We start from the raw sequence: 27843 nt of genomic DNA, 5'->3' as shown, positions 1-27843 counted from the left end.
TCCCCAACAACTCTAAGAAACTTCCAAGCTTGTGCCAGAGAAAGCTAGAAGAGAATGCATTGCGGCATGGTTTGGGAACAGCTCCATCCAAGATCACTAGAATTGCAGAGAATTGTGGACGCAGCCCAGGCCATCACACAAACCAACCACTGACTCCATTGACACCTCACGCTGCCTCGGCAAGGTCACCAGCATAATCAAGGACAAGTTACATCCGAGCCACTCCCTCTTCTCCCCTCTCCCATCAAATAAGAGGCATAGAAGTGTGAAAACGCACACCTCCAGGTTCAGGGACAGTTTCTTCCCAGCTGTTATCAGGCAACTGAACCATCCTATCATCAGCTGAGCTACTAGCTACGTCATTGGAGGCCCTCAGACCATCATTGATCGGAATTTACTGGACTTTATCTTGCAGTAAATGTTATTCCCTTGATCATGTATCTGTATAGTGTGGATGGCTCTATTGTAATTATGTATTGTCTTTCCACTGACTGGTTAGAACGCAATAAAAGCTTTTCACTGTTCCTTGGTGTATGTGAAAATAAATGAAACTATGTTGCAGCCTATATAAATTAATGTGATTGAATCATGAACAGATGCAAAAGGCGCAGGAGTAGGTAACTTGGTTTCTATTAGACAAATACTGAACACAACACTTTGATGTGGTCTCAATGTTTCAGGAAACTGAAACAACTTCCTATCTCTCGCTTTTAATTCTACTCCCATTAAACAATACCATTTTGTTAACGTTTTCAACTGAATAACCTTTATACTACCTTGTGAAAATCACTCTGAGTCACCTAGATCCCTTTGCATCTTAGAGATATGCAATCTCCCATCATTTAGATAGAAGGCATATTTATTTAATGCACTATTTCACATTTTCTCAAATTATGTTTTCAGATTTCAAATTTCACAAATTGTTTCCTGGTGACATCTCCCCTGGTAGGCTCTTCATGTCCTCTTTACATCTAATTTTTCTATTGAGATAAATCACAAGGATATCCTGAACAGGGTCAGCTGTGTGTCTATGAAAACAGGCAACATAAACAAGGTCCCAAAAACTGGCAAAGTAAAAAGTAAAGGACAACAAACGAGGTCAGGTCTGCAATTCAAAAGAACAGTTCGATGGGGGAGGAGAATCCGCTCCAAATGAGCCAACAAAACCTCTTCTCAGGCCTGACTATTTTTTTCAGGCACAAACAGAAGAATGCAAGAACAAGAGATCTGAAGGGAGATGGGGTGGGTGCAGGGGAGAAGTCACAAGAAATGTGTCCTCTTCGTTCCAGAACGCTAAAAGAGTTTATATGTTTGCTTTCACTTGAGCTCTTACAAGTCAAAAGGGAAACAATAGCTTAACCTTGTATGCTGTTCATCATTAACAGATAAAAACATTACCTTCTTATCTCAAAGAGCAAAGTACAGCTATGCAGTATCTGTGCTGCTTCTCTGGTTGACTTTGACACTGCCACACAAAGTGACACGTACTTTTAATGTGTTAAATAGTGTTTATATGTAACATGCACTCTATATGAATGGGGAACAATGAGATTCATATCTGCTGCAGCATTAGATACTTTAGGTGCAACACCAACACAAATACAATAAATTATCAGTTATTTCAGTAAACTTGACCTTGATAATGCAAAACCAAAGAGTGTTGAGCAACTAGTATGTCATCTGTAGTAGATTGGTAGGGAGAGGTAGGGGTTGCTTTCAGGGCTGTGCAGGGTTGGTTCGAGAATCTGATGGTTGATGAGAGGAAGTTGTTGAACATGGAGATAGGGTTCTCAGAATCCTGTACCATCTTTCCAATGGTAATAGTGAGAAGAGAGTGTGACCACTGTGGTAGGGGTCTTCAATTACATTAGCTGCCTCGGATTGGGCAATGTCTATAACTTGTTGCAACCTCCTTCATTCTTGAATGATCAACTTCACCTTCTCTATCTTATGCTATATCTTTCGATTCAATATGCCATTTTTGTGGCCTAAATGTTGCGTGATGCAGCCCATGCTTATTGTAATATTGCTTTGTTTGCTGCTGCGAACTTATAAGTAGGTTTTAACTGTGTAATACTCGGTGGACATTCTCCTACCTCCCACATTTTTGACCACCATTGGCTTGATAGCTGAGGGCTGGCAGTGTAGATGTTCAGCAATCTTAACTCTCATGTACACCAGTCACTGAAAGTTGGCGTGCAGGTACAGCAGGCAGTGAAGAAAGCTAATGGAATGTTGGCCTTCATAACAAGGTGATTTCAGTATAGGAGTAAAGAGGTTCTTCTACAGTTGTATAGGGCTCTGGTGAGACCACATCTGGAGTATTGTGTCCAATTTTGGTCTCCTAATTTGAGGAAGGACATCCTTGTGATTGAGGCAGTGCAGCGTACGTTCACGAGATTGATCCCTGGGATGGCGGGACTGTCATATGAGGAAAGATTGAAAAGACTAGGCTTGTATTCACTGGAGTTTAGAAGGATGAGGGGGTATCTTATAGAAGCATATAAAAGTATAAAAGGACTGGACAAGCTAGATGCAGGAAAAATGTTCCCAATTCCCAATGTTGGGCGAGTCCAGAACCAGGGGCCACAGTCTTAGAATAAAGGGGAAGCCATTTAACACCGAGGTGAAAAAAAACTTTTTCACCCATAGAGTTGTGAATTTATGGAATTTCCTGCCACAGAGGGCAGCGGAGGCCAAGCCACTGAATGGATTTAAGAGAGAATTAGATAGAGCTCTAGGGGCTAGTGGAATCAAGGGATATGGGGAGAAGGCAGGCACAGGTTATTGATTGGGGACGATCAGCTATGATCACAATGAATGGTGCTGCTGGCTCAAAGGGCCTAATGGCCTCCTTCTGCGCCTATTTTCTATGTTTCTATGTCCTGTGTGAACTCTCACTCCAACTATTGGTATGTTTTCCCATTCACTTCAGTTGTAACAGGGATTCTCCTGGCACCCATGTCAGATGTTGCCTTTATGTTATTCTCAGCTCATCGCTTTGGTCCATGTGTGGACCAAGGATTGTGATAAGGTTGGGAACCATGTGGCCTCAGCATAACTTAAATTTGGCATCTTAAACAGCGTTATCATCACTTGATAGCACAGTTAATAACATCATTTGCTTGGTCCTTGCTTTCTTGTTCAAAAAAAAAAATCATACAGATTTTTGTGTGTCAGGATTCAGAAACAATGGCTCACCACTCTACTTACCAATCATGTTCGGACAAGAATTTCTTAATCATTTTTACAGGTTTTCCTTCACAGTTTTAAAGACATAATTTCTACTGCATTCATATTATTGTGAATGGACAGTGATTTCACAGGAAGGGGAAAGATCTGAAATGGGGGGGGGGGGAAAGGGGAAGAGAAGCTGAAATGGCCTAAGGCCTTACTCAATAGCCGGGGCTGCTGTCAAATCTAGCTATGTTGACAACCCAAGCGAGTGGGCTACCAAGTAGGTAGTGATGATCAGCAGTCAGTGGCCCCAGTCTGTGGCTGCCAAGGAGCAGGGAACTAACTCTGGGTTGAGAAACCTCTCCTTGGTGTTTAACTAGGTGAATACGGCAAATATGGTTGCTTGGTCCTGGCGGTGGTGAAACGTGTTGGGGAAAGTCAACGACTGTGAATGGACTGCGAACTCAACACCTGAACTCTCAGAAAGCACCCTAAAGTTCTATGATGGGCACGGGCCAATGGCAGCAGCAGAGAGCGGTGGTAGAAGGAGCTGATGGTATCTCGCGGTGCCAAGCCAACCCCAACTTCATCGATCCAGTGTCACCAGATCACCAGATCACCAGAGTTGAAAATGAGAAATATAAGAATTGCATGTCTTTTTAGGCGCAGATCAGAAGTTTTAGAGACTTGAATGTTGCAAACTAGCGATGGACCTTGGCAACTCTTTGCTCGCTGTTCCAGAACAGCGTCTGTTGCAAAAAATGTGTGGTATGATTTAATGGATAACATGCAGAACAAGCATCAATGAGGTGTGTCGCGGAGCAGCGTGGTGGGCTGTCGGAATCTCCCGGCGAGCGTCGCGGACGCGTCCAAGAGTGGACCTGGTCATATTAGTTACTGGCTCTCAGCAGCCAGTTAGCTTTGCTATTATTGCCACTGCTCAAATTTGATGGCAAGCAGAGTACAGTGAAATCCTGTATACATTTTAACCCAATAAAGAACGGCTCAGTGGCACTGCAGTGTGGTTCTGTGACTGTACGGGTTCAAGGACCTGGGACCACCTGTGTGAAATGTGCACAATTTGTCACTGCATGAGTTTCTGCCAGCTCTTGTATCCTCTCAAATTCCAAAGACATGCTGGTACTTTAATTGGCCCCTGTAAAGTAGCTCTTAATGTTTAAGCATTGTCCAGAATCAAAAGGGATTTGATGCTCATAGGATATTGCCTGAGCATGCCCTGCTCACAAAAACCAGGACAAATTCAAACAGGCTAAAAACTGATTGGTCTGCTCTCAGTCATCAGCAGTGATGGAAGTTGTATTCAAGCCCAGTTTTGTCATATGCATCTGAATGCTGAGGTGCAGGTGCAATGGAAAATCTTGCTTGCACCTGCATCACCACAGACAAACACACAAAATAAATGACACATAAATTGCACACAAAAATTTAAAAGACTTCAAAAGCAAAATACATTAGTGGAAAAACATTTAAAAAATAAGTCCATTGTAGGCAAGAGGTGGGTCATTCTAAGCGATGTAAGTTGTTCTCTCCTACTCATTCAACGATGCCATAATAAATAAATGCCAAATTCTGCCAAATGCCAAACCTGGCACTAAGAATCTTCATTCTCATTCTCTCTACAAAATCTTCAAATATCAGTATGTTGTTTATTTGTAGATTATTATACATAAATACAATCTCACGTACAAAAGGTAGAAGAGAAAGATACAGTATGGAGAATATAGTTCACAACATTGTAGTGCACTTTATTGCCTACCTTACTGGGATTTATATTGTCATTGCACTTTTTCCTCCTATTGTCAGTGACTGTTGGTAATATGAGGTGTGGAAGAAATGCAGTGAATGGGAAAGAGGGGAGATGTTGATAGTTAAGTAAGGAAGAGAAAGCAATCCATATTAAAATTGGTCCTGACCTCGGATGCTGTCTGCGTGGAGTTTGCACGTTCTCCCTGTGACCACGTGGGCTTCCTACGGGTGCTCGGGTGTCATCCCTTGTCCCAACTACAAGCTGGTTTGTTGATTAATTGGCCTCTGTAAAATAGCCCCTAGTGTGTTGGGAATGAGTGAGAAAGTAGGATAACAGAGAATGAGTGCGAATGGGTGATCAGTATTGGTGCGGACTCAGTGGGTCAAAAGGCCCATTTCCATGCTGTATCTTTCAATTAAACTAAACAATGAAGATTGCCAAATTGTCTCAAGGTCGTCCATGCAGATTCTGCATTAATGCATGGAGGTGCCTTGATGTACATAGTGGCATCCTATGCACCTTTGGCCCACGAGCAGCAACTGCTGCTTTATCTAATTCCCCTTGCATCTCCTCACCTCCTGCTGTGGCCCTTACCACTCTCCAAAGGACCATCTGTGACCCTCACCTTTCCGAGTTAATCACAAATAATTCAGGCTAGAAACACTGCCGCATCAACAGAGACAATAGATAATAGGTGCATAAGTAGGCCATTCGGCCCTTCGATCACATTCACTGCCTTCTCCCAAAATCCCTTGACTCCGCTATCTTTAAGGGCTCTATCCAACTCTCTCTTGAAAGCATCCAGAGAATTGGCCGAGGCAGAGAATTCCACAGATTCACAGCCCTCTGTGTGAAAAGGTTTTTCCTCATCTCCGTTCTAAATGGCTTACCCCTTATTCTTAAACTGTGGCCCCTGGTTCTGGACTCCCCCCCCAACATCGGATACATGCTTCCGGTCTCTAGCGTGTCCAAACCCTTAATAATCTTAATAAAGAGGTTCTCACTTTCCATTCAACTCCTCTCAACTCTGTGATGTGCAACCATCAGGTTCCTCACGAGCTTGCACGTAATAAAATATTGCAGTGGTGGAGCAGCCAAGCATGAAAATCTATTAACCCATCTCGCATTGATAGTTTCACATCACACTTGAGGCGGGAAATGTACTTCAAGCACTGAAAAAAAGCAAGTTCTTCAGAGAAGCAATCACACTGCACCTTGAATTACAGGGAAGATTTGCTGATCATGTACCAACGGCAAAACAAAAAATGAGTGTAAACCCAAAACATGTTGTTATATTCTTTGTCCCAGTAGTAAGCTAGAAAGATCCAGCCTGAGAACGACTGAACACACATCCAAAAATTTCTCGAAATTTGACCAGAACCATAATGCCAAATACCCTGAATGGGAACTCAGCCAACCTCTACCTCCGAGTCGGATGATCAGCCATGATAATATTGAATGGCGGTGCAGGCTCGAAGGGCCAAATGGCCTACTCCTGCACCTATTTTCTATGTTAATGCCCCCAGTTCATTAATGTTTAAAAAAAAGTTGTTTACTCCTCAGGATCTCATTTGAAACCTCTAATTTTAAACTATAGAGGTCTGATGATGTCTATGGAACACACCTCCACTTTCATGTTTTCCATACGGTGACTGTTTTGCAAAACTGGTCTGCACTTTGATTCATAAAAGAGTCGAGAATGTGTAATTTCCATACATACCGAAATGGAACAATTAAATTTTTAGATGCAGCAGCACAACAGGTTTGTAAAATACCCAATAGATAATATAATAAACTTTTAAAACATTCCAATAAACAAATAAACAATAGCGTGCAGAAAAAAACTAAAACTAAACTAAAACAAAGCAATCAAAGGCAGTTTGTAGTTTGCTTGGAGTTCAAAATGTTCAACGGCAGATCGTTTTGGGAAGAAGCTGGTCCTCAACCTTGATGTAATAGTTTTCAGACACCTATACCTTCTTCCCAATGGCAGAAGTGAAATGAGAGTGCGGCCACGATAGTGTGGATCCTTGAAGAAGTTGGCTGCTTTTGTGATCCCATCTGTAGATCCCCTCAATGGTGGCGAGATCAGTACCCATGATAGACTGGGCAGTGTTCATCACTTTTTGTAATCTTCTTCGTACCTGGGCATTTGAGTTGCCAATCCAGGCTATGATGCAACCAGTCAATGTGCTCTCTACCCTACACCTGTAGAAATTCAGGAGAGTATTTGTTGTCATGCCTAATCCTCTCAATCTTCTAAGTATAGGCGTTGATAAGCATTCTTAATGATTGCATCAATAAGCAGAACCTCACAGGCATGTACGCCCAGGAACTCGCAGTTATTGACACTCTCCCCACAAATATATTGATGAAGAACAGTTTTGTGGATCCTCGGCCTTTCACTTCTAAAGTCAACAATCAATTCCTTGGTTTTGCCAACGTTGAGAGCAAGGTTATTATTTTGGCTTATCATCCATAATTTGTCCATTTATGGTGGCATCGTTAAAGATGGAGATAGAACTGTGGCTGGCTACAGTCACGGGTATAGAGTGAGCAAAGCAGGGGGTGAGCGCAATCTTGAAATGCCACTGTACTGATGGTTATCAAGGAGGAAGTGTTGTTCCAATTCTCACTGAGTGCGCGCTGATGATGAGGAAGTCGAGAATCCAGTTGCAAAGTGATGTGCAAAGAATCAGTTCCCCGAAGGTACACAAAAATGCTGGAGAAACTCAGCGGGTGCAGCAGCATCTATGGAGCGAATAATCTACAATAATAACAAATAATCTACAAATTATCAAAAAAGCTCATCAGCGCCTCTACTTCCTGAGAAGATTACGGAGAGTCGGATTGTCAAGGAAGACTCTCTCTAACTTCTACAGGTGCACAGTCGAGAGCATGCTGACCGGTTGCATCGTGGCTTGGTTCGGCAATTTGAACGCCCTGGAGAGGAAAAGACTACAAAAAGTAGTAAACACTGCCCAGTCCATCATCGGCTCTGACCTTCCTTCCATCGAGGGGATTTATCGCAGTCGCTGCCTCAAAAAGGCTGGCAGTATCATCAAGGACCCACACCATCCTGGCCACACACTCATCTCCCTGCTACCTTCAGGGAGAAGGTACAGGAGCCTGAAGACTGCAACAACCAGGTTCAGGAATAGCTACTTCCCCTCAGCCATCAGGCTATTAAACCTGGCTCGGACAAAACTCTGACTATTAGCAACCACTTTCTGTTATTTGCACTACCAGTTTATTTATTCATGTGTGTATATATTTATATCATGGTATATGGACACATTTATCTGTTTTGTAGTAAATGCCTACTATTTTCTGTGTGCTTAAGCAAAGCAAGAATTTCATTGTCCTATACAGGGACACATGACAATAAACTCACTTGAACTTGAACTTGAACTTGAAATAGGCAACGTTTCGGGCCGAAACGTTTCTTCAGACTCAGTTTCTCCAGAATTTTTGTGTACCTTCGATTTTCCAGCATCTGCAGTTCCTTCTTAAACCAGTTCCCCGAGTTTGTTGACAGTATAGTCTATGAACAGCAACCAGATGCATGCAAGCTACATGAAACTGCAGAATCCCCCACCGTAGCTATATTAACACTGCAGGATAGTGCGAGAGTCCAAAAAAAGAAATGTGGTCTGTCCATTTCCCTCCACAGATGGTGCCTGGCCGGCTGAGTGCCTCCAGCACTTTGTGTTTTGCAAAATATGGGTAACATTTGGTACAATTTTAGAAATCTGAATCACAAACTATTTGGAACTACGAATAATCTAATTTGTCCCATGAATGTGAGGTGGAAACAGGCATAGACACAAGAAACTCCAGGAAAATGTATCAAAGCTATTGATTCATTAAAATATACTAAGCTGTGGTCAATTTAGAACATTAAGCTCTTTCTTGAGTACAAATGATCTGTAAAATAAGAAAGGTGCAGGTTTATAGAACATAGAACCGCACAGCACAGGCACAGACCCTTCGGCTCACAATGTCTGTGTCGAACATGACGCCAAGAGCAAATCTTATCTGCCTGCACATAATTCATATCCCTCCATTTGCTGCATCTATCCAAGTCTCTTAAATGTCACTATCATATCAGCCTCAACCACCACTCCAGGCCCTCACTACCCTTTATTTTATATCCAGCCCCCGTACCACCTTTCAACTTTGCCCCTCTCAATTTAAAGCTATCCACTCTTGTAGTTGGATGTTTCCATCTTGTGAAAAAAGTTCTGTCTCTACCCAATCTATCTATCTTATAATTTTACATACTGTACTTCTATCGGAGGTCTCCTTTAACCTTCAGTGAAAACACAGCACATCTGTTCAACCTCTCCCTGTAACTAGTATCACCTAATCCATGCATTATTATGGTAAACCTCTGCTGCACCCTCTCCAAAACCTTCATATCCTTCCTGTAATGGGGTGACCAGTACTGTACTCAATACTGCAACTGCGGCCTAACTAAAGTCCTATAAAGCCGCATCATGGATTTTCTACCTCTTATGCTCAATGCCCTGACCAATGGAGCCAAGCATACTATATGATTTTTTTGTCACTCTGTTTACTTGTGTTGTCACTTACAGGAAGTTATGGACTTCTATCCCAAGATCCCTCTATAATATCAAAGGTCATGCCTTTAATTGTCTATTTTCCACATACATTCTACCTCCCAAAGTGCAACACCTCAAATTTGCTCAGATTAAGCACCATCTGCCAATTCTCCCCCAGATTCTATAGTTGATCTGCATCCTGCTGTATACTTTGATAGGCTTCCTCACAATCTGAAACCCCAGCAATCTTGGTGTCATCTGCAAAATTACTGTCTACGTTTTTGTTCAATACATTTATAAATATCACTAACCAGAGGTCAGAGCACAGATCTCTGCGGAACTAGACTGGTCACAGACCTCCAGCCTTAATATTGTTCTTCCACCACAAGCCTGATCTGAATTTATATGTTCAAGTCATTATTAATTCCACCATCTAAATCTTCTGGATCAGACAACCATGATCAAATGCATTAGTAAAATCCACTGCCCTATCCTCAACGAGCACCTTTGACACCTCCTCATAAAAATTGGACCGAGTCATAAGACCAAGTCATAACAACCTGCCACATACTTTCCCCATACTTTCCCCATTTGGCCCATTCTCTTCCAACTGGGAATAAATCCTCTCCCAAAGAATCTACTCCAATAATTTCCCTACCACTGATTTGTTTAGGATCTAACCTCCATCCAGTCTTCAAGCAGAAATTATCCTCGACTGGTCATACCTTCTCCCTGGTCACCCTTTAGTTTTTAATGTAGGTATAAAACGTTTTGGGGTTTTCTTTAATCCAACTCGCCAAAGCCATTTTCTGTCTATCATGTCTGAAACATCAAAACTACAGAACGTTGAACTGCCAGTCGTATCCCTCTCACTGTCATGTTTCCTCAATGGCCATTACCTCATAATCCCAACCACCGATCCAGGCTCTGTTCTTATGTACAATATTCCTTGCATTGAAATAAACACATTTCAGCTTCACCATATTCGTTCAACTCTCCTTAATATTAATCATGAAACTGTAGAACAATGGCATGGAAAGAAGGTGATCAGTTCAAGTAGAGTTCAGTTCCTTGGATTTCTGCCTCCACACTGCATTAAGCCATATTTTTGTAAGATGGGAGAAAGGGGTGATGGGCTAGCACATTGAATAAGGAGTAGCCTGAAAGAGGCTGGAAGATGTTGAGCGTTGAATGCGGGGATAAAGAAAGGAGATTAAAAACAAAACGGATGATAGAAATTAAGTTGCGATGACACAGAAAAGTGCTTAGCCAGTTGAGATCAGCAAAAGAAAAGGAGCAATTGATAAGTTCTTTACTTTTGTTTTAGAAATACAGCAAGGAAACAGGTCCTTCAGCCTATCGAGTACACATTGACCATTGATCACATATTCACACTAGTTCTATGTTATCACACCTTCTCATTCACTCCCTGCATATTAGTGGCAATTTTTACCAATTAACCTATTATCACCTCTTGGGTTGACAAATATGCTGGAGAAACTCAGCGGGTAAGGCAGCATCTATGGAGCGAAGGAATAGGTGACGTTTCGGGGGGGAGACCCTTCTTCAGACTGATGTGGGGGTGGGAAGAAGAAAGGGAGTGGCGGAGACAGTAGGCTGTGGGAGGGCTGGGAAAGGGGAGGGAGGGAGAAAGCAAGGACTACCTGAAATTGGATAATTCAATGTTCAAAGCTGGGGTGCAAACTATCCAAGCGAAATATGAGGTGCTGCTCCTCCAATTTGCGGCAGGACACACTCTGGCCATGGAGGAGGTCCAGGACAGAAAGGTCGGATTCGGAATGGGAGGGGGAGTTGAAGTGCTGAGCCACCCGGGAGATCAGGTTGGTTAAGGCGAACTGTGCGGAGGTGTTGGACAAAGCGATCACTAAGCTGGGCCAAGCGATCACCAAGGTCCCACCGATGTAGAGCAGTTGACACCAAGAGCAGCGGATGCAATAGATGAGGTTGGAGGAGGTGAAGGTAAACCTCTGCCTCACCTGGAAAGACTGCTTGGGTCCTTGGATGGAATCGAGGGGGGAGGTAAAGCGACAAGTGTAGCATTTCCTGCGGTTGCAAGGGAAAGTACCAGGGGAGGGGGGGGCGATTTGGGTAGGAATGGACGAATTGGCCAAGGAGTTACGGAGGGACCGGTTTCTGCGGAAAGCCAAAAGGGGAGGAGATGGGAAGATCTGCCCAAGCAAAATATGCGGTGTTGTTCCTATAATTTGCACTGGGCTTCACTCTGACAGTGGAGAAGGCCTAGGACAGAAAAGTCTTCAGTGTCTAGATATTGAGCCTTAGATTTCATTTAAGCAGACAGCTCTTCAGGCGAAAGGTCCAAACAACTATTAGCATGCTAACAGCGCATGGTTTGGTTACAAAGAGAAAAGGGAGAGGAGAGAGAGGTCAAGACTGTCATGAGTTTTTAATATTTGTAAAGGATTTCACTTAGCACAGAAGGTGGACTGTCACACTCCATCTACTGTGCCATATAACATTCTCTTTGATTTTTTAATTCATTGGAGATATATTGCTTGTTTGAATTAACATGTTAAGCAAGAGGCAAGAACAGCAAAATAAGAAGTGAATAAGAGATTCTAATTTGGAGGAGAGATATAATGCAGTGATTTTATGGGAAAAAACGCGTTCTCAATCATGACAAACCAAATGCATTAAAGTAGATGTTTACTTTATATCTGTACATATCTCTTTAATCCAAGTACCACCTGGACAAAACTTCTAAAGAGAATCAGACATGAAGTGGCTGTCCAACTTTCCTTCATTTTATCAATTAATGGGAAATCCAGACACCCATTAAGAATACATGGAGGATCCTAATAGATTTCTGGAATTCCCTTTAATTAAGTTAAATGGCAGATGTATTGAAAAGAAATCTATACTTAACTATTCTGAAGAAGGGTTTCGGCCCGAAACGTCGCCTATTTCCTTCGCTCCATAGATGCTGCTGCACCCGCTGAGTTTCTCCAGCATTTTTATGTACCTTCGATCTTCCAGCATCTGCAGTTCCTTCTTGAACTCAATACTTAACTACTCCTTTTATGATTTTCTTCTAGCCAACTAATTACGAGCTAAAATGAGGGAACCGATAGAGCTACCATGGCTTAGAAACAGTAATTAAGCATGTCAATTTTTACAGTTAGTTTCAACGCTAGCCCTTTCATCCAATTTTCTCTTTGATTTATATAATATTGCAATGGGCAATACATTGTCTGCCTAAAATTCACAAAATTCATTCAGCACTTTCAATAGCTGTCTTTACAAGAATTCTGCTGGATGATGGTAAGAGAAAGTAAAACTAACATTGCTTCTCATTGTTTTACCATCATTTAAGAAATGTGTTATCTTCTCATTGGAACTCAAAAATCCAATCCTTATCTTACTATTTTTTTAAATTCTATATCCTCATTGTTCTGTACAATGGACACTTCAGCTTTCATCTAACTCATATTTCAATTAACTGAGCATTGTATCGCTGTATCTAACCTGTCCCTCACCCACGGTCAAGTTTACTTTCAGTTCCTCTGAACACCAATTTCAAAATTATCATGCGCTTCTGCAAATTCATTAGTGGGCCAGCCAATCACTGGAATTTTTTGTTCCACACTTCACACTCATTCTTCAATATGAAATCAAAAGGAAAATACTGCAGATGCATCCGTGGAGAAAAAAGAGATACGGTTTCAGGCTTCAGGTGATGAACTTATATCTGGCAAATATTAATACTTTCTGAGCACCATTATTATTTTCATATCTTACAATGAAATAAATCCAGTGATTTTTAATTAAACTCTTTGCTCATTCAGCATTTTAACTCAAGTTCTAAACCAGTAGGTTTCCTTCAATATGAAAGCCAAAGCATAGCAGTAAGTCCTCTGGAGAGAGGAATGGGTGACGTTTCAGGTTGAGACCCATCAGGCTGATGCCAGGGGAGTGCATAGATAAGGAAGTGTATAGATAAGGAAGTGCGAAAACAAGACCAAGGGAATGGGAATCATGGTACATGTAGAATAGATCATTGTTAGTTGGGAGAAGTTAACAGCAAGGCAAACAGAGATAAAATGTAGTTGGAGACAGTAAGATCGGAGAACTGGGAAGGGGAAGGGGATGGAAAGGGAAAGCAATGGCTACTTGAAGTTAGAGAAGTCGATGTTCATACCGCTGGGGTGTAAGCTACATAAACAAAATATGAGGTGTTGGTCCTTCAATTTGCACTGGGCCTCACTCTGATAATGGAAGAGGCCCAGGCCAGAAAGGTCAGTGTGGGAATGGGAGGGGGAGTTAAATTGTTGAGCAACCGGGAGATCAGGTAGGTTTAAGAGGACTGAGCGGAGGTGTTCAGTAGAACAATCGCCAAGCCTGTGCTTGGTCTTGCCGATATATAGGAGTCCACACCTGGAACAGCGGATACAGTAGATGAGGTTGGAGGAGTTGTAAGTGAACCTCAGCAGGTCAAACAGCGTCTACAGAAGGAGAACATGTTAACATTAAATCTGTTTCTCTTTCAACAAATCCTGCTTGACCTACTGGGTCTTTCCAGAAGTTTCAGTTTTTACTTTGGATGGTTATGATTTGTGTTTTTTTTTGAGGTTTTAGCACATGACTGATAAAGTTGCTGACTTTGTTTGATTAAAGTATAAGCTTACTTTAAATGCTTGATAAGCTTTTCTTGATTTAACTGGATCATAAAAAGATGCTCTAAGCTGTCGGGAGCAGTTAACCATGTAAAATAAAAGCCAAACAGCCCAAATTATCACTGAGCATATTAAAAGTTGGGTTACAAACTGAAGTAGGAACAATTTTGGAATAATTGGAATGTTAATTTAAACTGTAGTCAGAAGGAACTGCAATGCTGCTTTACAACAAAAAAAAGAGTGCTGGAGCAAGTCTGGAGAACATGGATAGGTGACGTTTTAGATCAGTACCCGTCTTCAAACTGATTTTGGTGGAGGGTGGGAGGAGAAAGTTGGAAATGAGGAAGGGAAGGACGAAGCATGGCAAGTGATATGTGGTTATATGGGGGGTGGGGGGTTGATAGGTAAATGATTGCACAACGGCAGGAAATGAAAGGACAAAGGGTATGAAATAAGTGAGTCAAATTAAATCAGACTAAGATGTTTCAGTTTCGATTTTGCTCAGTTTAATGATGTTTCCGAAAAGATAAAATCAAAGCTTTGTCTGAGTGACTGGATAATTACGATCTCTTTATTGGAAAATCTGCCTGTTAATAAACATTCGGTTGTAGTTACCAGTAAGACAGCAAAATAACACATATTTTCTCATGCATCAAATGGTGGGAACTAGAACAGGCTGTATTGAGTCCCTTTACTACCACTGTGTGTAACTGGGATGTATTTACCCAGTGTGCCAACGAAAGGGCATTCTCCCCTTTTACATCCCATATATTGCATTGTCTCTTTTATAATTTATTTCGACTGAATTTCCTGGCAAAGGTGAGTCACCTATGCTGTCAATGACACTTTATTGGCACATGTACAAGCACACAGTGAATTTTTTTTTGAGTCACCAGGTTTGCCACTATTCCAGATGCCTGTCTGTGTGCTGGGTCTCATGGAGAGGTGCCCAACCCAGGCAAGCCCCAGGCTGCTGCAGGGCCACTACCCTTATCTAGTTTGCAGCAAGAGTTCTCTTTTCAAAGTCAACCCAATCTTCACTGCCAAGGCCTTCCCAAGGAATTCTGCTACATAGAAAAGGGGCGCAGCGGTAGAGTTGCTGCCTTACAGCGCCAGAGACCTAGGTTCGATCCCGACTACGGGCGCTTGTCTGTGCGGAGCCCATATGTTCTCCCCGTGATCTGTGTGGGTTTTCTCCGGGACCTCAGGTTTCCTCCCACACTCCAAAGACTACAGGTTTGTAAGTTAATTAGCTTGGTATAATTATAAATTGTCCCTTGTGTGTGTAGGATACTGGAGTGCACTGGGATTGCTGGTCGGCAAGGACTTGGTGGGCCGAAAGGCGTGTTTCCACTCTGTATCTCCAAACTGAACTAAAGAACTAAAAAGGCTAAAGACATTTTGAAAAGTAGCTAAACCCTGTCCCTGACCAACAATTATCAAAAATTGTCAAAAAGCTTTAAATATGAGCAAATGTCTAATCATTAATTTTCAAAATTGTTGAAACCCATAAAAATCATTTCAAAACTGAAAACAATTATGCAATAGTTAAATAAAATGTTTTAATGAATCAAAAATTACTGAGCAGAGCTACTGGAAAGACACTGGAAGTTTATACTCTGCCAATGTATTCAGTGAAGAGACCAACATTAGAACAAAGTTGGGAAACAACCAGCAGTCAAGTAGAAGCCCCAAACTTCCTTGTGGTGCATAGGGAATGTCAGTAATTATCTGTGTTCTTTGTATTACTCTGCATCTTATTTAATTAAACCATACAATTCTAAAGAGTTCTCTTTTCTAATTTATTGACCTTTCCAATCTTATGACCATACTGATGCAAATTACGGCAGCAATTCCCTAATGTTTCCAATATCATCTGATTGAAAAGGCAAATATTGAAAGCTCAAGGAAATTATCAAGCGGAAGTTTTCACGGGAATCTTTGGAAGTGAGTCATTGAAATTTATGAATTCAGGGAGAAACTGCATTCAGGAAGATGAGTCGAGAAGTTGATGTTCAAGAAAGATAAATGGCGAGACCACGAAATCTAGAGCTCCCTGGATTATAATTCATTTCAGTCAGGTGGAGAACTTCATTACACAATATACTTTGCAGAATACACAATGTGTTGTGGTGAAATGAAAAGGGAAATAAAGGGAAGTAAACAGGGGGCATGAAAAAAATCCAAAATACCATCTAACTAAAAAGCAAGGAGATCACTGGGGAAGAGGGAGGATTGAGAGGGGCCACAAATGTAAATGATCTGCATTTTTTATTTTGCCTGTCACCCTTGCACAGGTGCCAAGAAGATCTTCTCAGTATCCTTCCAATTTTATTGTGTGTGTTGCCAATTTTGCTATAAAGTAGAGCATGGAAACAGGTCCACAAAAATGCTGGAGAAACTCAGCGGGTGCAGCAGCATCTATGGAGCGAAGGAAATAGGTAACGTTTTGGGCCGAAACCCTTCTTCAGACTGATAGGGGGTGGCAGGGAGAAGGAAGGGGAAAAAAGGGAGGAGGAGGAGCCCGAGGGCTGGGGGATGGGAGGAGACAGCTCGAGGGCTAAGGAAGGGGAGGAGACAGCTCGAGGGCTAAGGAAGGGGAGGAGACAGCAAGGGCTAACAAAATTGGGAGAATTCAATGTTCATGCCCGCCGGATGCAGGCTCCCCAAGGGGAGGTGGATGTCAGTCAGAAGTCTATCACCTGCGATGGAGATAGTGAGGTCAAGGAATGGTAGGGAAGTGTCGGAAATACTCCAGGTGTATTTGAGTGCCGGATGGAAGTTGGTGGTGAAGTGGATGAAGTCATGGAAACAGGTCCTATGGGCCACCGAGTCCACACCGTCCATCAATCACCGATTCACACCGGATGTGTTCCCCCCACTTTCCTATCCACTCCCGACAAACTAGAGGCAAATGACAGCGGCTAATTAGCGTACAAATTCGCATGTCTTGGGAATGTGGGAGGAAACCCATTCTAAAATCGATAAATGAGATAATTCCTGTACTAGTTGAGGCATGGACAAGAGCAGAGAAATTATGCTAGGGTTGTAGATCAGTCTTAATAGGTTACCGCTTCAGAATTGTGTACAGTTCCATTTAACATATTACAAAAAAGATGTGATTACACTGGAGAAAGCACAAACGTGAATTATGAAACTGTATCCAGGGCTGGAAACATTTGGCAATGTGGAAAGACTAGAGCAAATTTCTTTCGAATAAAAGGGACTTGAGAGGATAGACTCAGGGGTCAATATTGAAGGTATACATTTACAATGAAGAAGGGTCTCAACCTGAAACGTCACCCATTCCTTCTCTCCATAGGTGCCTCCTCACCCGCTGAGTTTCTCCAGGTTTTTGTCTACCTTCGATTGTTCCAGCATCTGCAGTTCTTTCTTAAACATACATTTACAATAATTTGTAGCAGGATTAGAGGGGATATGAAGGCAATTTTGTTCACCAAAGTGGCGATTGTGATAGAGGTAGAAATCCATAATAATTTAAACGTTCTTGGCTGTATGCTTGAACTATAGCTGTGAAGGTCGTGCCTCTGAGTGCTGGGAAATGGGATTAGAGAAAATAGATCTTTTCATACGGTAAAGAATTGATGGGCTTAATGGCCTACTCTTGAGTCAGAAATTTTGTTTCTCTGTATGGATGCTTACTACAACAAGATGGTGCTTAACACAGTCTTGTGAATTTTCCCATCCCTTCTAATTAGCTTACAGTAACAATGTTTCAATGATTTCCCACATACAATCAGCTACATGATGATATTTCAGTTGCATTCAATGGCTCCTCATTCATACATAATCTGTTTTTAATAAACAAGAACATTTATTTTTAATCTTTAACTATTCTAAGTTATCACATGTGAAACACACTGCAGGACAAAAGATTAATTCATTTGTTTTATCTTATTGACTTACATAGGATACACTTGTGACCTTCGCTGCAGATGCAAACAATTGTAGCTTTATAGGAAGATAGACACAAAATGCTGGAGTAACTCAATGGGACAGGCAGTGTGTAGGAAGGAACTGCAGATGCTGGTTTACACTGAAGTTCGACACAATATGCTAGAGTAACTATAGACACAAATTACTGGAGTAACTTTATAACTTTACAGGACTTTGGTTAGGCTGCATTCGGGGTATTGTGTGCAGTTCTGATTTCCCATAACAGGAAAGACATGGAGGCATTGCATACGGGACAGAAAAGGTTTACCAGTGTGCTCCCTGTATTAATTGATATTGGCTATAATAAGAGGTTAGACAAAGTAGCATGGTTTTCTCTGGAACACAAAAGGTTGAGGAGAGACCTGATAGAATTATGTAAAACTAGACTAAGTGGGACCCGTTGGGTCCCATGTTCACACAGGAGGGCTGGGCCCCCGACGCAATATTCCACCTCTCCACCTATTCCAATATTGGTGGCCAGTGGGGGGGAGGCTTTCTGGAGCGCTGGTATGGGTTCTTGGGGTGGCAGCTCAGTCCCTCAAGCCTGATCTGCTGGCACCTCACAGCTGGTGGGCTGGCAGTTGACTCATGGCTATTCCTTGAAATTCCATTTCAAGCAGGGTGCAAGGCCACCAAAATCAAGTGCAGTTTCTTACCACTTTGAGCAGGGTGCAAGGCCACCAAACTCAAGTGCAGTTTCCTACCACTTCAAGCAGGTGCAAGGCCACCGAATTCAAGTGCAGTTTCATACCACTTCAAGCAGGGTGCAAGGTCACCAAATTCAAGTGCAGTTTCATACCACTTCAAGCTGGATCCAAGGCCACCAAATTCAAGTGCAGTTTCATTCCATTTGAAGCAGGGTGCAAGGCCACCAAATTCAAATGCAGTTTCATACCATTTCATGCAGGGTGAAACCACCATAAAACCACACAAAACACCAAACTCACAATTCAGTAGACATTCAGTGTGTTCAGTTGATTCACAGCTCCGACAGAGTCGTGACCACTTCCTCCCCCATCACGCAGAGACTGAGCCACACCCACACTTCCGGGTTTTATAACCCGTCCCCCTCCCACCGGAAAAGGTGTGGCCTTCATGGCGTGATTGACAGGAGAGAGATTCTCAACATTTTTTAAACACTAATAACAATTTTATTTTTCATTGATGCGAAGAATTCTCTGCACCTGCTCAGCGGAGGGGGACTGAGTAAGATGGCCAAAAATCACAACCGTAAGTGGTAGCGTTTTATCTAAAATCAATATACAGTGCAAACAGGAAGTAAGTGCATTTGCAGTAGTGCCTTTGACCTTCAAGCCAAAGCACCCAAGCCACCATTTGCAGTAAGTAGGGCCTTTCAACTTCAAGCTGAAGCACCCAAGCCACCATTTGCAGTAAGTAGTGCCTTTCAACTTCAAGCCAAAGCACCCAAGCCACCATTTGCAGTAAGTAGTGCCTTTCAACTTCAAGCCAAAGCACCCAAGCCACCATTTGCAGTAAGTAGTGCTTTTTAACTTCACGCCAAAGCACCCAAGAGACCATTTGCAGTAAGTAGTGCCTTTTAACTTCAAGCCAAAGCACCCAAACAACCATTTGCAGGCAGTGCCTTTTTACTTCAAACAAACCATATTTTCATTTTCAAACCACATTAAGGGGACTCAGTTGAGTAGACATTTGTTCAGTTATTCAGAGCTCAGAAAGACGTGACCCTTTGGCTTCATCCATCTTGCAGAGACTGAGTGAGGCACACCACTTCCTGGTTTTATAGTCCCTCCCTGCAGCAGGGGCAGCAGAGAGAATGGTGAATTAAAAAAAAACCATTAATATCTCTCTGAATTGTCATCGATGGGAAAAATCCTCTGGTCCCGGAAGGGAGAGGGGGGTTCTGAGTGAGGAGGCCAAAAATGACGGCCGTAGGTCGCGGCATTCACTCGGAAATCGCAGCACAGCGAGCCAAAAGCGGTCAAGATTAGTCTTTTAGTAATATAGATTATGGACAGAATAGATCAGGTAGATAGCAGGGTGAAAATATCAAAGATTAGAGGGTATGGCTTTAGGGTCAGATGGTAAAAGTTTTAAAGAGGTGTGCAGGGCAATTTTATTTACACTGAGAGTTGTGGGTGCCTGGAACATAAGGCAAGGATATGGTGAAGATACATACGTGGCATTTAAGTGGCTTTTAGCTAGGCGCATGGGTCCGATTCTGATTGTGTCGCTTACTCGAAGGCATGAACATTGAATTATCTAGTTTTAGGTTACTACATAACCCTCCCCGCTCTCCCTCCCCCTCCCCCACCCCGCAATATAACATCCCTCCTGATCTCCATGTCCCTCACCTGGACGTACTTATTTCCCCTCCCCCTACATTCCTTCCTCTAGTTTTACAATTCATAACTCTTCAATCCTTTTGACCTGCTTTTTCATCTCTGGCTTTCATCCAACCAACTGCCTATAAAATAACCCAGCTCACCTGTGTCGGCCTATTATCTGCCAGGCTTTCTCCTGCCCCTCCCCTCTTCCAGTTTTTGCCCTCTCCCTCACCCCATAGCACACAATCAGTCTGAAGACGTCCAAAATGTCAACTTTCCCTTCTCCTGAGATGTGGCCTGACCCACTGAGCTACGCCAGCACCTTTTGTAATAAACCAGCACCCGCAGTTGCTTGTTTCTACGTATTTGCATGACGGTTTGCTCCACAAGCAATAAAATGGAGCTAGCCACCCGTTTCCTGGATGAAAGACGAGCATCATCTTGGCACACAGCACATGCGGCTAGAACTGAATTGCACCTCGTCTTAACATTGGTAGTTCCGCGCATTTCATAGTTTATCACCAGTGCTGCCATCTTTATTTTAAAAACTTACTGGAGACTGGTGATTTAACGAATGTAAATTACTGTAAGTATTCCGCACTATTTGCAACATTTGTGGGAAGAGGGGTTAATATTACATGTCAACAATGGAAGATTATTGACCTGAAATAATGTGAGTTTAATACAAAACATTGACACAGAACAAATGTGCCTATAATATTAAACAGGTTAGACAGGTTCTGCATTTTAGAATAGTACGCTTGGCAGTACAAATAATACCAATCAGGCCACTGGTGTTTACTCTTGAAAGAGAAAAGCAGCTACAGGGCTGTTCCCAAAGCAACAAACCTCTCACAGGAACAGCGCTAGAGGAGCCATGTTTGTGAACACAAATGGCCCACAGAGGAAGTAAGTTTTATTTATATAGCACGTTTTAAGTCAACTCGCATTGACCCCAAAGTGCTTTACATAAATTAAATAATAAGTTCCATTACAAACCATAGAAAAAGGTTAAAAAAAAAAGAATAAAATGGACACAACACATTATAGAGTTCAACACAAACGTCCCCCCACAGCAGAATCAAAACATTTCCACTGTGGGGAAAGGCACCAGAAAGTTAAGGCCTCTTCCTCTGTGAAACTCCCGAGGTCGGGGCCCATTTGTGGCCGTGCAGCCAGTCCGATGATTTTCAGGGCCCTCTTGCCGTGAAGATGGAACATCGGCGTCGGGTGAAACCAATTCTGCAAATGGGTGTGATCCGTTGCAGTGAGCATTGTGAACAAGCCATCCTCCAGTTTAAAAGCAATGTTGCAAGCATTAGTTCCAGAAAATGCAGCAATCTTGGGAAGCATTCATATAGGGGGGTTGCACGAAAGGTCACTGGGTCATAGGCCTCGACGCACGGAGCCGTCATTTCTCCTCACTTTTGGAATTCTGAAGTATGCTAAATGTCTCACACGCTTATCCCGATTTCCATAATTATTTACAGCGCAAAAATTGACAATTTCAGCGGGTTTCAACGGGCCCGCTACGCTGGAAACAATCGCAAGTGCCTACCTGCAGTTCATCGCGTGTAATCCATTTGGAGTAGCCTAGCAACAGTACGGGTCATGGGTCGTGACCCGACTGCTGTGAAACCTCCCTATAACCATAGGGGGGTTGCACGAAAGGTCACTGGGTCATAGGGCTCGACGCACAGTGCCGCTAAATCCAACTGGAAGACATCCGTCACTTCCGGTATATGTTATTAATGCTAGAAACGCGTACTTTCCTACCTGTTAAAATCCGCCAAAATGTTGATTTTTTGCGCTAAAAAAAATTGTGGGAGTCGGGGTAAGTGTGAGAGACATGGACCCAACTTTAGAATTCCAAACGTGAAGCGAAATGAAGGTATAGAGAAGCAAGAACTGAAGGGACTACAGCAGCTAAAGTAAACATTGAAAATATTGGGAATTATTGCGTTTGCTCACTGCATTTCATCAAGTAAGGCATTATTTGTGTTTTTTCTTGATTCCTTTGGTATCTAATAAATTCTCAGAAGTGATAAATCTGGCTGTAAATTTTTCTTCAGATGCGTTTTCATTTTGTATGTAAAAATCCACGAGAACCATGGGCGATTAAAAAAAATTACAGCCAGATTTATCACTTCTGAAACTTTTTAGATGCCAAAGGAATCAAGAAAAAACACAAATAATGCCTTAGTTGATGAAATGCAGTGAGCAAACGGCCAATGTTCGCTAAGCACTCTGGCTGTTGTTGTCCCTTCAGCTCACGCTTCTATCTACCGTCATTTCTCCTCACTTTTGGAATTCTGAAGTAAGCTAAATGTCTCACACGCTTATCCCGATTTCCATAATTTTTTACAACGCAAAAATTGACAATTTCAGCGGTTTTAACGGGCCCGCTACGCTGGAAACAATGGTAAGTGCCTACCTGCAGTACATCGCGTGTAATCCATTTGGAGTAGCGTAGCAACAGTACGGGTCATGGGTCGTGACCCGACTGCCGTGAAACCTCCCTATATAACAATTACAGCATGGAAACAGACCATCTCGGCCCTTCTAGTCCGTGCCGAACACTTATTAAATGTAACATTTAAAACCCGTAGTTCTCTGTGTTCCTTAGTTCTGCTCTCAATAGGGTGATTTCACGAAAGGTCACTGGAGCGTAGATCCTCACCCACGTGACCGCAAAATTTAACTGGGGTACAAGCGTCACCTCTGGTACATGTTAGTGATGCTGAAAACACGCACTTTCACACCCGTTAAAAACCGCGAAAACGGCCTGTTTTTGAGCTGTAAATTACTGTGCCAGTCAGCGTGACCGTGAGGCACAGCTACCTAACTTTACAGTCCAGAAGAAAGATAAAAACTAAGGTAAATTCAAGAGGGAGCTGAAGGTGCAAAAACAGCGGAAGTGCTCAGGAGTTGCCGTGGAGTTATAAAGATCGAAAATATCGGGAATTATCGCGTTTGCTCGCTGCATTTCATCAAAAGTATGGCATTATTGACCTTTTATCTTTATTCATTTGTTATATGAAAAGTTTTAAAAGTGAAAAATCCGTCAGTAAAATTGCTAAATCGCCCATGGTTCTCAGGTGGGTTTTAACATGCAAAATGAAAACGCTTCTGAAGCTCCATTTACCATTTAAATAATCGTAAACTATCAATGCGTTTTGAAATAAATTTTACTCAGATGCAAGCTAAGGAATGGGATAATTGTCAGCTGTTTATTGGACAAAATCAGGACATTTTATTATTTGCCAAAATATAATTCTCAATGCTCACAGTGGGTGCCCAATCAGGATTGTAGACATCATTCCATGCTGCAGGCTTGTTTGTTATTAGATGATAAATAAATAAGTAGTTTGGGTGATTGTGCAGGCTTTAAGCAAGAAACATTGAGAACTCAGTATCCCGTACCTGCCTTCTCTCCATACCCTCTGATCCCCTTAGCCACAAGGGCCACATCTAACTCCCTCTTAAATATAGCCAATGAACTGGCCAGTCTTAGATTGAAGTCACCCATTATAACGGTTTTGCCTTTGTCACACGCATTTCTAATTTCCTGTTTGATACCATCTCCAACTTCACTACTACTGTTAGGTGGCCTGTACACAACACCCACCAGCGTTTTCTGCCCCTTAGTGTTTCGCAGCTCTACCCATACCGATTCCACATCCTCCAAACTAATGTCCTTCCTTTCCATTGCGTTAATCTCCTCTCTAATCAGCAACGCTACCCCACCTCCTTTTCCTTTCTCTCTATCCCTCCTGAATATTGAATATCCCTGGATGTTCAGCTCCCAGCCTTGGTCACCCTGGAGCCATGTCTCCGTGATCCCAACTATATCATAGTCATTAATAGCTATCTGCACATCCAACTCATCCACCTTATCACGAATGCTCCTTGCATTGAGACACAAAGCCTTCAGGCTTGTTTTTACAACACTCTTACCCCTTATACAATTATGTTGAAAAGTGGCCCTTTTTGATTTTTGCCCTGGTTTTGTCTGCCTGCCACTTTTACTTTTCACCTTGCTACCTAATGCTTCTACCCTCATTTTACACCCCTCTGTCTCTACGCTCACACATTTAAGAAACCCTTTCCCGTTAACTCCATCCTCCACTATCCCATTCGACACCCCACCCCCCTTATTCAGTTTAAAACCACCCGTGTAGCAGTGGCAAACCTGCCTGCCAGAATGCTGGTCCCACACCTGTTAAGATGCAATCCGTCCCTTTTGTACAGTTCCCCCTTACCCCAAAACAGATCCCAGTGAACTAAGAATCTAAATCCCTGCCCCGTGCACCAGTTCCTCAGCCACACGTTCAGGTCCCGTATCTCCCTGTTCCTGCTCTCGCCAGCACGAGGAACTGGAAGCAAACCGGAGATAACAACCCCGGAGGTCCAGTTTTTCAGCATTTTTCCGAGCTCTCTAAAGTCACACTGCAGAATATTAATCCCCTTCTTTCCGACATCGTTTGTGCTGACATGCACTACCACAGATGTTCACCTTCGCCCTTGAGGATTTTCTGCACCCTGTCCGTGACATCCTGGATCCTGGCACCAGGAAGGCAGCACACCATCCTCAAAATGGCTTACCCCTAATTCTTAAACTGTTCTGGTTCTGGACTCCCCCAACATCGGAAACACGTTTCCTGCCTCTAGCGCGTCCAATCCCTTAATAATCTTATGTTTCAAAAACATTCCCTCTGATCCTTCTAAGTTGCAGTGTATACAAGCCCAGTTGCGCAATTCTTTCAACATATGACAGTCCCTCCATCCCAAGAATTAACCACATGAACGTACGCTGCACTCCCTCAATAGCAAGAAAGTTTTGGATCGCAAACTTGGTTTGCAAACTTTCTGCAGACAATTGGTCTCTACCTCTTATTTAATCACCAAAATATGCCGCATTGAAGGCGGGCGCGGTGCTGTCTTGTGGTCATTAATCTCCTATTGCATCTGCCCTGGACAGACGCGGCGCAGGCACAAGCATTTCAAGGAGAAATCCACGGCTTGGCACTGGGATGGGCTGAAGTCCGCAGAGAGACGACTTGAACTGAGGAATGGCCAAAACTATAGGGTGATTTCACGAAAGGTCACTGGAGCGTAGATCCGCACCCACGTGACCGAAATTTTTAACTGGGGGACAAGCGTCACTTCCGGTACATGTTAGTGAATGGGAAAACACGCACTTTCACAAAATCAGGACATTTTGACAAAATCAGGGCATTTTATTATTAGCCAAAAAATGTCCTGATTTTGTCAAATTAACAGCTGAGAATTATACCATTCCTTAGCTTGCATCTGAGTAAAATTTATTTCAAGACGCATTTATGATTCACGGATGTTTAAATGGTGAATGTAGCTTCAGAAGCGTTTTCATTTTGCATGTTAAAACCCGAGAACCATGGGCGATTTTGCAATTTTACTGAAGGATTTCTAACTTTTAATACTTTTCATCTAACAAATGAATAAAGATAACAAAGCCAATAATGCCACTTTTGATGAAATGCAGCGAGCAAACGCGATAATTCCCGATATTTTGGATCTTTAAATCTCCACGAAAAATGTCCGATATCAACTTCCGCTTATTTTGCCCCTTCAGCTCCCTCTTGTATTTACCTTAGTTTCTATCTTTTTTTTTTACTGTAAATTTAGGTAGCTGTGCCTCACGGTCACCCCGACCGGCTCATTAAATTACAGCTCAAAAACTGGCCGTTTTCGATGATTTTAACGGGTGTGAAAGTGCGTGTTTTCCCATCCACTAACATGTACCGGAAGTGACGCTTGTCCCCCAGTTAACATTTTCGGTCACGTGGGTGCGTATCTACGCTCCAGTGACCTTTCGTGAAATCACCCTATACAAAAATGTGAGAAGATGCTGATGACACAATGTGACTCATGCGTAGAATAAGGCTTGCACATATGAGTGGGATGTTGCAGCTCCTGTGCTTTCACATGCATGAACAAAGATCTTTGCATGGAAGGGGTGAAAACCCAGAGGGATCATAGCCACTGAGATCGAGACACGGCTGCGGGGAGGCGCACAAACTGCGTACTCCCGCCCACTTCGGAATCAGTCACAAAGTGAAAGCTGCAGCCTCCATGTCCATGGCGTCGTTCACAATCATGGATCCGTGTTCAGCACCAACGCCGCTGTGAAGCTGGTCTCCCGCTATCAGCGCATCGTCTCCCCGCTGCAGGATCCGCGCTCCCCGCAGTAAGTGAGTCACTCGGTGTCGGGGTGCGGGCGCCATGACGACCGGGGGGGGAGCAGACAGAGACAGAGACGCACACACAGGGAGGGAGGGGCGGGGAGTTATTCTCCAGAGACCGCCCAGCCCGCACTTGTTTACCTTTTGCTGCCTGGCCATGTATGTCATCCGTGTTGGGGTTTTTCTCTCTCTCTCTCTCTGTCTCTGTCTCTGTCTCGGTAAATACGATCGGGTTTTACCTCAGTCCCACCTCCTCCGTTTAGTCTGGCTTTAAATCTTGACCGTTGGGCGCCATTGGCGGGGCGGGGCGGAGGGTGTTGGCGAGACGACGCTGCCCCCTGGCGGCGGGGAGGAGTATTGCTGGGCGCGTCTCCCCCTGGCGGCGGGGAAGAGTGTTGATCACCGCCGCTCGAAGCTCCAACGCAGGTTGATGTTGGGGGGCGGAACGCCAGACTCCTCCGAAATCCAATGGGCTGACGTGTAGTACGTGACGGAACGTCACGGCCGCCATTTGTTTATGCCAAACGCGACTTCCGGTATGCCTCCCGCTGTGCACTCCGCTCTATCGTCTGGTGTAATCAGTGTTGTAGGGAACAGTGTTCAAAAGGGAACTGCAGATGCTGGAATATCGAAGGTACACAAAATTGCTGGGGAAACTCAGCGGGTGCAGCAGCATCTATGGAGCGAAGGAAATAGGCGACGTTTCGGGCCGAAACCCTTCTTCAGCATATTCCGTCTGGGGACCTTGCGTCCTTATGGCATTAACATTGAATTCTCCCAATTTGGCTAGCCCGTGCTGTCTCCTCCCCTTCCTTAACCCTCTAGCTGTCTCCTCCCATCCTCCCGCCCTCGGGCTCCTCCTCCTCCTCCCCTTTTCCTTCTTTCTTTCCCACCCCCCATCAGTCTGAAGAAGGGTTTCGGCCCGAAACGTCGCCTATTTCCTTCGCTCCATAGATGCTGCTGCACCCGCTGAGTTTCCCCAGCAATTTTGTGTACCTTCTTCAGACTGGTGGGGGGGGGGGGGGAGAAAGAAGGAAAAGGGGAGGAGGAGGAGGAGCCCGAGGGCGGGCGGATGGGAGGGTGGGAGGAGACAGCTAGAGGGTTAAGGAAGGGGAGGAGACAGCAAGCGCTAGCAAAATTGGGAGAATTCAATGTTAATGCCATACGGACGCAAGGTCCCCAGACGGAATATGA

General features: G+C 43.4%; 1 protein-coding gene, 1 long non-coding RNA gene and 1 other non-coding gene across 4 annotated transcripts in view; 1 reads left to right on the top strand and 2 right to left on the bottom strand.

Moving 5' to 3' along the window:
* Positions 1-950: 950 nt before the first annotated feature.
* LOC116990377 lies at positions 951-27098 on the bottom strand. Its single transcript, XR_004416530.1, has 3 exons — positions 26791-27098; positions 13320-13325; positions 951-961 (listed from the first exon to the last, which is right to left on the bottom strand). It is a non-coding gene; the product is annotated as an uncharacterized LOC116990377 (long non-coding RNA).
* Positions 4096-27843, top strand: part of LOC116990372 (tumor necrosis factor receptor superfamily member 5-like) — a 167480-nt gene continuing 143732 nt past the window's right edge. The window contains exons 1-3 of one of the 2 annotated variants that reach the window (XM_033047986.1): positions 4096-4143; positions 11544-11550; positions 26515-26654. In XM_033047986.1, coding sequence (XP_032903877.1) covers positions 4127-4143; positions 11544-11550; positions 26515-26654 — 164 coding nt within the window. In that variant the 5' untranslated portion in view covers positions 4096-4126. Of the gene's footprint in view, positions 4144-11543; positions 11551-26488; positions 26655-27843 lie in introns of those variants that run through there. The other variant, XM_033047987.1, reaches the window with a different exon arrangement.
* Positions 16414-16518, bottom strand: LOC116990675. The gene has a single exon (XR_004416598.1). It is a non-coding gene; the product is annotated as a U6 spliceosomal RNA (small nuclear RNA).

The sequence above is a fragment of the Amblyraja radiata genome, chromosome 31 (genome assembly GCF_010909765.2).
Source record: "Amblyraja radiata isolate CabotCenter1 chromosome 31, sAmbRad1.1.pri, whole genome shotgun sequence".
In the NCBI taxonomy this organism is placed as follows: domain Eukaryota; kingdom Metazoa; phylum Chordata; class Chondrichthyes; order Rajiformes; family Rajidae; genus Amblyraja; species Amblyraja radiata.
The sequence above is the reverse complement of the archived record's forward strand: the minus strand, read 5'-3'. Positions and strand labels throughout refer to the sequence as shown.